Source organism: Carcharhinus amblyrhynchos, chromosome 3 (genome assembly GCF_965287045.1).
Source record: "Carcharhinus amblyrhynchos chromosome 3, sCarAmb.v2.hapA, whole genome shotgun sequence".
Classification (NCBI taxonomy): domain Eukaryota; kingdom Metazoa; phylum Chordata; class Chondrichthyes; order Carcharhiniformes; family Carcharhinidae; genus Carcharhinus; species Carcharhinus amblyrhynchos.
The window spans coordinates 24,698,862-24,711,732 of NC_137326.1; the positions used below are offsets into that span (position 1 = coordinate 24,698,862).

At 39.4% G+C, this 12,871-nt stretch overlaps 1 protein-coding gene across 3 annotated transcripts in view; it reads right to left on the reverse strand.

Annotated features, from left to right (window-relative positions):
- The window catches only part of ptpdc1a (protein tyrosine phosphatase domain containing 1a), a 117,604-nt gene that overhangs the window by 22,211 nt on the left and 82,522 nt on the right, over nucleotides 1-12,871 (reverse strand). For all 3 annotated transcript variants that reach the window (XM_080186294.1, XM_080186292.1, XM_080186291.1), the window contains one exon: nucleotides 2,415-2,552. In XM_080186294.1, the coding sequence (XP_080042420.1) occupies nucleotides 2,415-2,552 (138 nt within the window). The remainder of the gene's footprint in view (nucleotides 1-2,414; nucleotides 2,553-12,871) is intronic.

Here is a 12,871-nt window from a genome sequence, read left to right on the forward strand (position 1 = left end):
TCAGATTGGATGTTTCTCCCAGCAGGGCCAGAAGAGAAAAATTAGAGCAGAGGTTTAGCATAACTACTCATGCCCAACTCAAAAACATGACACTAGCAGAGGTGTAGGATGTTCTGGAGATACCCAATGAAAAAACTGCAGTAAACATTGAGCAGAAAACAGAACGAGAAACAATTTCTTACGTTACTGAGCATTAATATCAAATTTTGCTCTCCAAATTGGGATCTACTGCTTATTGGGGCATTCTATGTCGCTGTAGTATATAAAGGAGAAAAAACAAGAACTAATTTGTAGTAATAGAATGGTTATAGCATAGTAGGCAGTCTTGGTCTGTCCTGTCTGTCCCATACATCTCCATGATATTCATCATATATATTAATATCATGAGAAAATAAGAAAGAGGAGCAAGAAAAGGTCATACAAGCCTATTGAGCCTATTCTACTATTCAATGAGATCATGGATGATCTTTGACATATATTCCACTTTCCAACCCAATCCCCATATCCATCAATCCCCCTTTGTATCCAAGAGTTTATTACTCAGTCTTAGATATACTGAATGACATGATCCTCTTGGGTAGAGAACTCCATACTTCACAACTACTTGCATGGAAAATATTTCTCATCTCACACCTAACTGGCTGACCACACATCCCGAGGCTGTGTCACTTAATTCTAGATTGCCCAGCCAGAGGAAACATCCTCTCAGTAAGATGCCTCTCCACATCTATCTTTTAACCAATAATCTATCCATAATAATATTTCCCCAAACCACATGACCTGCAGCAAAACGGAAGTTTTGGCACCCAGCCAAATCTCCATTTACTGCGATGGGCACAGAAAATTCCACCAGCGTGAACGGTCGAAAGATTTCAGCCCTTAACATGCACAATAAACTTTTGTTGGCACCTTATTGAATGTCATTTAAAATCTAAATATATTAGATCTGCTGGTTGCCCTTTTATCTATCCTGTGCTTTATATCCTCAACAAACCAATACATTGGTCAATTACAATTCTCCTTTCGTAGAATCATGGCGGCTCCACCTTATCATTTGATTTTTAAGTGCCATATTACCACTCCCTTAATAGTGAATTCCAGCATTTCCTGACAACTGATGTCAGGCTAGTTGGCCTATAGTTTTCCTTTTATCTTTCCCTCCATTCTTGAATCCTGATGTTGTTTGTTTGCTATCTTCCTATCCACTGGGACCATTCCAGAATCTGGAGAATTTTGGAAGATCACAATTAGTGCATTCACTGTCTTTGTGGCAATTATTTTAGAACACTATGGTGTAAGCCATCAAGTCCAAGGGATTTGTCATACCTAGTGCCATAACTTTTGTTATGCATTTAAAGCAGTTACATCTCTGCTGGTAGAACATCATGTGACTCATAGTGGTGCAAGCAGAGGGACTCGCAGGCTTTTGAGGTACTTCCATCTTGGACCTTGGACGAGCAATATCCCTTAAATAAACCTACATTGTGTTTGACCACCAGTGTGGCACCCCATTACTTTTCTTCCTGTGGAAAATCCCAGTCAATACTTCAGACCTTTCAATCTAATTGCCCAATCTACCTTAGCTAACACATCCCTCACACCAAAGTAATTGGAGTTACCTTACTTAAATACACTAGTTGCAAATTTATGTACATCGTTCATTGACTCAATATGAAATTGTGTCAAATTATGGTCAATTTCCCCACAGAATCCTTTAGCATGAAATTATTAATCATCTCCCATTACTCAAGACAAGATGTTAAAATAGCCTCTTCCCTGACTAGTTCCATGGTGTGTTGTCAGAAAAGTGCCTTACATGCATTCAATTAATTTATTCTCTAAATTACTTTTGCTGACTTGATTTGTCCAGTTTATAAAATGACCAAAATGCCTCAATTACTGAAATGCCTTTGTTCCAAACTCCTTTTATTTTTCTGTCCAACAGTATAGCTACTGTTTTAGACCCATAAGTTACTCACCCCATTTCCTGAACCTTGTTACTTATTCTCTCCACCCTTATTGATTATTTTTCTGATCTTCTGAGCTAGGGTATTTCTTCATAGTTATTCTTTTGTCATCCTTTATCTTCAGGGTGACCCAGCTCAGACTCCAGCTCAACAAGCGTGAGGTGAAATTCTGCAAAATGGACTTATTTACAGCCCAGCATCTCAATGCTCTTCACTAATTTCCACAGCTCTGCAGTTGCAGCATTAACTGCACTGTCTAATCTAGTTTTACTTAAATTAATTAACAATTGTGTACATAATAAACTCATTTTAGATTATTGTAAATAATTACTCTTATTATGAGCATTAATATTGTTTGGGAAATGATGCAATTAATCAAATAAATATTTAGTTTAAGGCCAAATTCCGGAGTCCACATATATCTACAGAAAAAATTAAAATGTTTACCTGTCCTTCCAAGTCCAGCATGACAATGAATAGCCACTTTTCCTTCTTGTAGGGCAAAAGCCATAACTTTGACCATATCAAGGATAGTGGTGAGAGAAGCCACACCATAGTCCTTCCATCCAAAATTATAAAAATAATCTGAAAACAAGTTAAAAATTATTTTGTAAAAATCAGTACTAAATGTGACTGTACAAACCACATTTTGACTATTATTTCCAGCTATTTGAGAGCAGTCTCTTCCTTGCACTGCCCCAGCACCTTGAAATCCCATTTCTAGGTGGCCAGAACTGGATGCAGTATTCAAATTGCAGTCTCAAGATCACTACAAGATTCACTCATTGTTTCTTCTTAATTACATTCAACCATCTTGGAGGTACCATCCTATTTTTGTTGATTGTTGCTGAGCATTGGTTGATCACATTTAGTGCTGGGTTTACTTAAGACTCCAGATCTCCTTCAACTTCATCCTTAGCTTTTTGAATACTATTCATGACGTATTAGTAGTCTATTCTTTGTTCTTATCAATAGCACATTATATTAAATTTTATCCATTATTGTTCCATTCATTTATATATCCCATCCAACACATTGGATGAAATTTTACTGCTGCTCCCGTTGGTGGAATATTCCATTCCCACCCAAGCTAACGCACTTTTGAACAGCTCATTGCATTTTCAATCCTGGCCTTGGCCCCACTGCGGCAGGGCTGTAAAATTCCATCCATTCTGCAATCTCTAAACTGCTTTTGCTGCCCCTCATTTGATATCATCTACAAATGTAACCACTTTGCATCGAGCTTCGAAATCAAAGGTGATTACATAAATTAGAAACAGCAGTCGTTCCAGTGCTGAGCCTCGAGGCACTTGTCATTATTCCATAATCTAACATCACTCAAACACATGCTCATTGTTTCCTATGCTTCAACCAGTTCCTTATCCTTTTCTAAGGCTTACCCCGAATCCCTACAGTTTTGAATATAATCATCAGGCTTTCCTCAGACAATCTTTTGGAAGTTGAGTTACACCACATCATAGATTTACCATAGTTCCATTAAGTTGTCACTTCCTCAAAGAAGTTGAGATGAATGTGCAACATCATTGCGCAGACTTCTGATCTTAAGTCATTATGGTATTTTTATGAAGGCACATGGCAAGGGGAAAGCACACAAACTAAAGATTGGGGCATGGGTTGCAAGGTATCAGGCAGATTAGGAATAAATGGAAAATTCTGTCATTAACACAGTATATGTAACAAGTGGTATTAACCAGGTATCTGCAGCAGAGACTTAGCTTTATACCCTACAAATAGAAAAGTCACCTTGATCTGGTCGGGCTGCATCCTAGGTTTCCGAGGGATGCAATGGTTTAAGTTGCAGGGGCTTTCGCCATAATCTTCCGATCCTGCTTGCAGATTGAAGTATTACCAGTGGATTGCAAATATTCCATCCCTGTTCAAAAAAGTAAGGATAAGCCCAGCAACTACGGGCCGGTCAGCCTAATGTTGGTGGCGGAAAAACCTTTTACAGGATAAAACTAATTGGGCACTTGAAATATAGAGGTTGATAAATGAAAGCCACCAAGAATTGACTAACTAGATTGTGGGTTAATGAGGGTACAAAACACTTTTGATAAAGTACCACAAAATAGACTTATTAACAAAATTGATGACCGTGGGATTACATGGTTATGAATTTGACGAGGGAAAAGATAGCAGAGAGTAGTGACAAATGACTTTTCAGACTGAACAGAAGCATGTAGTGGTGTTGTCCAAGGGTCGTTATTGAGACAACCATTTTTTCTGATTAGGTATAAATGGCCTTGATTTGGGTATATATAAAGAATGTCAAAGGCTGCAAATGTTAAACGCGAGGATTGTAGCAGACTTCAGGAGGACATAGATTGTGAAAGGGCAGACACGTGGCAGATGAAATTTAATGCAGAAAGGTGCAAAGACATTCATTTTATTAAGAACTAGAGGTGATATAAACTAAATGATGCAATTGTAAAAGCACAACAGGAACAGAGAGACATGGGCAAGGAGGGAGGTACATACACAAGTCGTTGAAGATGGTCAGACAAACTAGATAAGCTGCTAAAACATGCAGAATCTTTGGCTTTATAAATAGAAGCATAAAGTAGAAAAGCAAGGGAGTCATACTCAAAAACACTGAATAGGCTCCAACTGAAATCTCAGTCCAATTCTAGATACCAACTTAAGAGAGGATGTCAAGGCCATAGAGAGAGTGTAAAGGAACTTTACTGGAGTGATATTAGGGGCAAATGATTCCAATTATGTGGACAAATTATAGAAATTTGAGAGTTTTCCTTACAGCAGAGGTTAGGGGAATAAGAGGTGACCAAAGTCAAGAAGAGTTTTAATAAAGAAAATAAGGAGAAACTGTTTCCTGTGGTAGAATGGTCAGTACTCAGAGGACATATTTAAGGTAAATGGCAAAGGAACCAGGCGTCGTCATAATGAAAAATTTTTTAAACAAGACAGTTCTGATTATCTGGAATGTATTGCCTGGAAAGATTGTGGGGACAGATTCAATAATAATTTCTAAAAGGGAATTGGATAAAAACCAAAAGGATCAAATTTACAGGGCTTTGGGGAAAAGCAGGGAAAGTGTATCTAATTGGAAAGCTCCTCCAAGAAGCCAGCCTCCTTCTGTGCTGTATCATTCTGGATGGATGAGTGCAACTCCAATAACACTCAAGAAGTTCAATGCCACCCAGGGCAAAGCAGTCGGCTTGATTGCTACCCCTTCCACAAGCATTCAATCCCTCCACCACCAGTGAACAGTGAGTCAGTATACCATCTATAAGATGTACTGCAGGAACTCACTAAGGTTCCTTATATAGCACCTTCCTAACCCACAGCCATTACCATCTCAAAGGACATGGGAGGCAGATACCTAGGAACACCACCGCCTGGAGGTTTCCCTCCAAGTCACTCACCATCCCGACTTAGAAATATATCACATTTCCTTCACTGCCACTGGGTCAAAATCCTCAAATTCCCTCTGTAACACTGTGGGTGCACCTACATCTCAGCGACTGCAGCAGTTCAAGAGGGCAACTCACACCACCTTCCAAATACTGGCCTAGTCAGTAATGCCCACATTCCATTATTTTTTTAAATTCTATTGTTCTATGATATTAAAGACTTGGATGAAAGAATTGAGAATGGTACACCAATAAGCTGTGTGATTGAGAACACGAAATTACAAACGGACATCAACTACATTATTGGGCAAAACTATGAAAGGTGAAGTTAACTGTGTGAAGTGTAAGGTTACCAAGAACCCTGATGAAAGGTTATTGACCTAAAACGTTAACTTTGTTTCTCTCTCCAAAAATGCTACCCGACCTGTTGAGTATTTCCAGCATTTTTAAATTCACTATCTGCAGCATTTTGCTTTTGAACAAGTGCCTGTGAACACAACTCACTAAAAACTAGTGCATATTACAAAAAGTGAATGGAATGCTTATGTTTACTTCACAGGGGTTTAAATCCAAAAGCAAGGAAGTGATGTGCTAGCTGTCCAAAGTCTTGATTTTGGGCACTGAACCTCAGGAATGATACAATGTATTGATTTTGGAGGGGGCACTGGGCAGATTCACTGGAATAATAACTGGGTCTACAGGTGCCTAAACCTTACTTGTATTCTTTTGAGCTTATACGGTTGAGGTGTGATCTAATAGAGATTTTTTAAGATCATAAAGAGAATTGAAAGGAAAACTGAAATTTGGAGGAACATTTTACACACAAATGCTCTCCCCTCTAGAAGGGTCAAGTAAATTTTTCAAGACAGATTAATAGATTTTAGTTGGGGGTAAATATCAAGGTATATGGAACAAAGGCAGATAAATAGAGTTGAGGTACATATCAGCCATGATCTAACTGGATGGCAGGACAGGCTCACATGTATGTCCCTAAATTCTCTACCAGTTGGTGACTCACTCACTCACTTGGGCTAGTATTAGTGTTTTTCCTTCTTTCCTATAATCAATTTTCTATTCAGCGATACTATTATTTGTAGTTGCACTATTCTCCTTCCAGTCAATGTCACTCGCAGTCTAGTTGAAACTTTGTTGTTGTCACGTTTTCTTTGGCCATTATTCTCAACAACGCAAATTTAGCTTAATTTAGTTTGGACATTTTTACATTTCAGTGTTCTGTTCGATCCCTGCTGAAATTGTCACCAGCATAATCCAGTAACCAATAATTATAAATTCAGATTGTTGTAACAGAAAATGCTGGAAATACTTCGCAGGTCAGAGAAAGAGTTAATGTGTAACGTTGGTGTCTTGTTGGGAATAGGTATCAAGGGATACAGAACAAAGGCATAGGAGTAAAGTTGAGACACAGATCAGCTGTGACTTAATCAAATGGCAGGATAAGCTCAAAAGCATATTCCTTGATTCTTACCAGTCAGTGATTTGACTAGAATAAGAAGAACTGAAGAAAACATATTGATATTACTGTAGTGAAGAAGCTTCTGGAGAACATTTGGCTGCAAGAGTAGGCTCTTGCTCATCCTGTGTCGAAAAAGACAGATGAAAGTCTGTTTTTCATTAATATTACCTAAGCTTTGATCCAACTCATTGGTCATGTGGCTGCTTATCTTTCGCTATGCCCTGATGCTTTTACTTTTTGCATATATGTAATCCTGTATTCTTGGTAGGTTGACATTGGAGATGGAATGAAAGATCTGCTCCAGAATAAAAGGAAAATTGAAGCCACTGTGAATTGACATAAATTTATATTCAACCTGTGATCGTTGGCATTAGTGCTATTCCCCCGTTTCCTTACAGGAATCATCAACACCTAACAATTGGAAATGTTAACACTCTTCTGCTCTTTTTACACCTGCTGCCTGACCAGTTGAGTATTACCTGCATTTTCAGGTTTATTTCAATTTTTCAGCATCTGCAGTATTCTGTATTACAAATTCAGGTCTGTCATGACATCAGTCACTCCCATTATCAGCGAGTATAATTCTTTGTTTAAATGGAAGTTGCCTTTCACTGTTCTCTGACATCACAGCTCTAGGGGTGGGATAGTCCCCATTAAGCAAAACAAAGCCTGGTACAAATTGGTAAGTTACTTCATTCCAGAGTCAGGTGAACATTTAGAACCACAGTTATCAGTACAACTTGATTTTCTAACAGTCCATGCTTACATCAATTCATCCTACCCGATTTAAAGTAACTTCTAATTGTCCTCCAGCATTTCTAATCTCAAAAGTCCACGCAATCTTCGTATAATCCCTACAGTGCAGAAGGATACCATTCAGCGCATCAAAACTGCACCAACAACAATCCCTCCCAGGTCTTATTCCCAAAACCACACATATTTACCCTGCTAATCCCCTGATACTAGGGTCAATTTTGCATGGCCAATCAACCTAGCTCACACAGCTTTGGACTGTGGGAGGAAACCCATACAGGCATGGGGAAAATGTGCAAATTCCACAGTGACCTGAGGCAGGAACTGAACCCGTGTCTCTGGCCATTGAGGCAACAGTGCTAACCACTGTGCTGCCCCAAATGAAGGATTTTATCATCTTCTATTTAAAATCTTGAAAACCATGAGCGTATTCAGAAATACACTATATTTATATTCTCTTTCCTGTTGATTTTTTAAACCAACCCGTAAATGAACTCCATTTCTTTCCATAGAAAAGTGGTCACAAAAAAATAGATCAACAGGAGATCTGCTCTTTGCTGAAACAGCTAGTTTCAAGTTTAAAAAAAAATCAATATACAGAAGTGGTTTATTGCAACTGTGAGGAAATTATAAACAGTCTAGCTACTGAGATCTCAGAAGAGTAGGACGACATTAGTTAGAGTGGAGTTCAAGTGTTTGGATTTCTCTGTCGGATCCACAAAGCGTAACATACATCTGCAAATTCAATAGGGGAGACACACATGCTTAGCACCAGTGATTACTCTTGTAAGCTGCAATTTTCGTATTTAAAGCTGGATGCTTACACATGCTGGACAATTCTTCTGAGATGCCAGATCAAAAGTGCTCTGTTAGAATCTTTCACGAAGGGGCTGTGCCACATCACACAGTTACCACATCACATCCTGTCAGCATCAGGAAAGCCAGATGTCACATCCAGAGGTTTCACATAACAACTGGCAGAGCAGACCCCCTCAAGTAGTTGCATGAAAAGCAATAAATCTATCAACCACTTACTTTGTCCTATGCACCAAATTTTGAAAGCTAATCTTCGCCGGATATGGGAAACATCCATTAATCAGATCATGCTGGGAAAAAAAATGGTTCAATTGTTCACTATTGTTTTCTGGTAGATGTGGTAGGCTATGGAGCTTTGATCCTATTCATCAGTTGCGTGGCTGCTTATCTTTAGCTATGGCCTAATGCATATACGTAACCTTGTGTTCTTGGTAGGTTGACATTGGAGGTGAAATGAAAGATCAGCTCCATAATAAAGAAAAATTGAATTGCTGCGAATTGACCAAAACCTATATTTAATCAGCAATGGTTGGTACTAATGTCATTCATCCTTTTACTTACAGGAAATATGAATGTCTAACAAGCTGAAATGTTAACTCGGTTTCTCTCTTCACAGTTGCTGACCTGTTGAGTTCAGTTAGTTACTTCAATTTTTCAGCATCTGCAGCATTTTGATTTTGCATTACAAATCTGGGTCTGCGAAGACACCAATCATTCCATTAATCTTCACTTGGTAGTACCACATTCCAACAAATGCTTAGCAATGCATCCTCTCAGAATCAGAGTTGATTGCTGGTTAGAATCCCATCAAGTCTTCACTGACTCTCCATAAGAGTATATTTTCCAGCCAACCCCCATCCCCATAATCCCGTGCATTTACTATGGCTAATCCATCTAACCGACACATTTTGGGACACTAAGGGGCAATTTAACATGGTCAATCCACTTAACCTGCACATCTTTGGACAGTGGGAAGAAACTGGAGCACCCAAAGGAAACCCACGGAGACATCGGAAGAATATGCAAACAGGCTGTCACCCAAGACCAGAACTGACCTTGGGTTCTTTGCTAACCACTGTCCACCGTGCCACCTTGGTCGAGAATTGTGTGGCATGCAATGCCATGAGGTAAGAAACATAGAAACTAGAAGTAGGAGTAAGCCATTCGACCCTTCCAGTCTGCTCCACCATTCATTTTGATCATGGCTGATCAACAAATTCAATATCCTGATCCCCTTTCTTCCATTTCCCTTTAGCTCCAAAAGCTGTATCTAATTTCTTCTCGAAATTAGATAACGCTTTGGCCTCAACTACATTCTGTGATAATGAATTTCACACATTCACCACTCTCTGAATAAAGAAATATTTTCTCACCTCAGTTCTAATCCTCAAATAAAGACCCCTAATTCTGGACCCCCCTACCATTCTTTTTGAACCCAGCCTGTCTAATCCATAGAAGTTGCTGGAATCCATTATCAAGGATTTCATAATTCAGCATTTGGAAGGCAATGGTATTATCAGGAAGTCAGCATGAATTCACAGAATTTTATAAGTTTGAGATCCCCTCTCACTCTTCTAAGCTCCAATGAATGTAATCTTAATTGACTTAGTCTGTCCTCATGTGGTAGACCTGCCATCCCAGAATTCAGCCTAGCAAACCTTCGCTGTACATCCTCTATAGCAAGGGCATCTTTCCTCTGATAAGGACACCAAAACTGTACACAATACTTGAGGTGTGGCCTCACCAATGCCCTATACAATTGCAGCAAAACATCCCTATCCCTATACTTCCTATGCTCAAATCCTCTCACTATGAAGGCCAACATACAATTTAACCTCTTTACTGCCTGCTCTACCTGTGCACTTATTTTCAGTGGTGGATCATGTAGACACCAAGGTCTTGCTGAGTATCCACCTCTCTCAATTTACACCCATTCAAGTAATAATCTGTCTTCCCATTATTACTACCAAAGTGGATAACCTCACAGTTATCCATACTATACTGCATCTGCTATGCATATGCCCACAAACTCAGCCTGTCCAAATCACACTGAAGCATCTCTGCATCCTCCTCAATGCTAATCCTCCCATCCAACTTTATATCATCTGAAAATTTGGGGATAATGCATTCAGTTCCCTCTTCCAAATCATTAATATATAATGTGAACAGTTGGGGTCGTAGCACAGAACACTGAAGAACCCCACGGATCACTGATTGCCAATCAGAAAAAGACCCAATAATGCAAACTCTTTGGTTCCTATCTGCTAACCAGTTTTCTATTGATCTCAGGACACCACCTGCCATGTTCTTTAACTTTACAAGAGACTTTGTCGAAAGCCTTCTGAAAGTCTAAATAAGCCACATCCACTGGCTCTCTTTGGTCAACTCTACTAGTTACAGCCTCAAAGAATTCCAACTGATTCATCAAGCATGATTTCCCTTCTGTGAATCCATGCTGACTTTGTCTGAAAATACCATTGCCTTCCAAATGCTGAATTATGAAATCCTTGATAATGGATTCCTGCAACTTCCCCAGTTTCGATGTTAGGTTCCCTGGTCTACAGTTCCGTGTTTTCTCTCTACCTCCCATTTTGAGCAGGGGGTTTACATTAGCTACCCTCCAATATGTAGGCAGCAGTCCAGAATCCAAAGAATTTTGGAAAATAACCACCAATGGATCTACTATTTTCAAGGCCATTTCCTTAAGTACCCTGGGATGAAGATTATCAGGGCCTGGAGATTTATCCAATTTCAATTCCATCAATTTCCCCAAAACCATTTCGCTTCTAATACTGATTTCCTCCAGCTCCTCACTTAAAAAATGTTTCTCTCAGAACTAATGGTACATTATTCATGCCTTCCTTTGTGAAGACTGAAGCAAACAAAAGTATGAATTTAATTCCTCAGCCATTTCTTTATTCCCCGTTATGAATTCTCCCATTTCTGACTATAAGGGGCATACATTCATTTTGTCAATCATTTTCTCTTTACATGCCTTACTCTTTACAGTCAATTTTTATATTCCCCGTTAGCTTACTTTCATACTCTATTTTTCCTTTCTTAATCAATCCCTTGGTTCTCCTTTGCTGAATATTACACTGCTCCCAGACCTATTGCTTTTTCTTGCCCATTTGAATGCTTCTTCTTTGAATCTCATACTGTCTCCAATTACCCTTGTCAGGCATGATTTGGTCACAACTCCCCTATTACTCTTGTGCCAAAACGGGAACAAACAACTTCTGGAATTCACCTATTCGTTATTTAAATGCCTGTCCACTATCTTTCCTTTCAGTAATGCTTCCCAGTCCATCATGGCCAATTCATGCCTCATATCATCATAGTTACCCTTATTGAGATTTAGATCCTGGCCTCAGAATCTACTACACCATTATCCAAATTTTCAAGGAATTCTACCATATTATCTACTTGTCCCCAAAGATTTTCTCACAACTAGACTGCCAGCTCATCCTTTCTTATTGCACAACACCCAGTCTAACATGGGTGTTCCCCTGTTGGTCCCTCAACATATTGCTCCAGAAAGCCATCCCATATGCACTCCAGAAATTCCTCCTCTATTGTGTTGTGACTAATTTGACTCTCCCAATCTATTAAAATTGTCCATAATCACAGATGTTCCTTTAACACATACATCTTTGTTTTCCTGTCTAATACTTTTCCCAACATTACCACTAACAGTTTGGCGGTCTGTACGCCACCCCCACCAATATTTTTTTGGCCCTTGTTGTTTCTTAACTCGACCTATACAAATTCCACATCATAGCCTTGAGACAAAAGATCCGAGGCCTTATTCATCATAGCTGGGGACTTCAATCAGGCCAAGCTCAAGAATGTACTACCAGCTTACCACCAACACGTCTCCTGTTCCACCAGAGATCCAAACATCCTAGACCACTGCTACACAAATATCAAACATGCTTACGGTCTATTGCCCGCCCACACTTTTGCAAATCAAACTATAAGGCTGTGCTCTTGCTCTTGGCTTACAAGCAAAAACTGAAGCGGGAGACTTTGTCAAAGAAAGGCGTCCAATGTTGACCTGAGGAATTGGGTGATCTCCTATGAGACTGCTTAGAGTCAGTGGACTGGTCAGTATTTAAAATCTCTGAACAGCCTGAATGAGTACACCACTACAGTAACTGACTTCATTAGTATGTGTGTAAAAGTCTGTGTACCAAAGAAACAAATCCACATGTTTCCCAACCGGAAACCATGGATGAACAGGGATATCGACTGCTTGCTGAAGTAAAGGTCTGAGGCGTTCAAGTCAGGCAACTCTGCCCTACATAAGGAATGATGTAGGTATGCTGGCGTTGGACTGGCGTAAACACAGTAAAAAGTCTGACAACACCAGGTTTTAGTCCAACCTATTTATTTGATAATATACTCGCAAGCTTTCGGGTTAGCCCCTTCGTCAGGTGAATGAATTCACCTGACGAAGGGGCTAACCC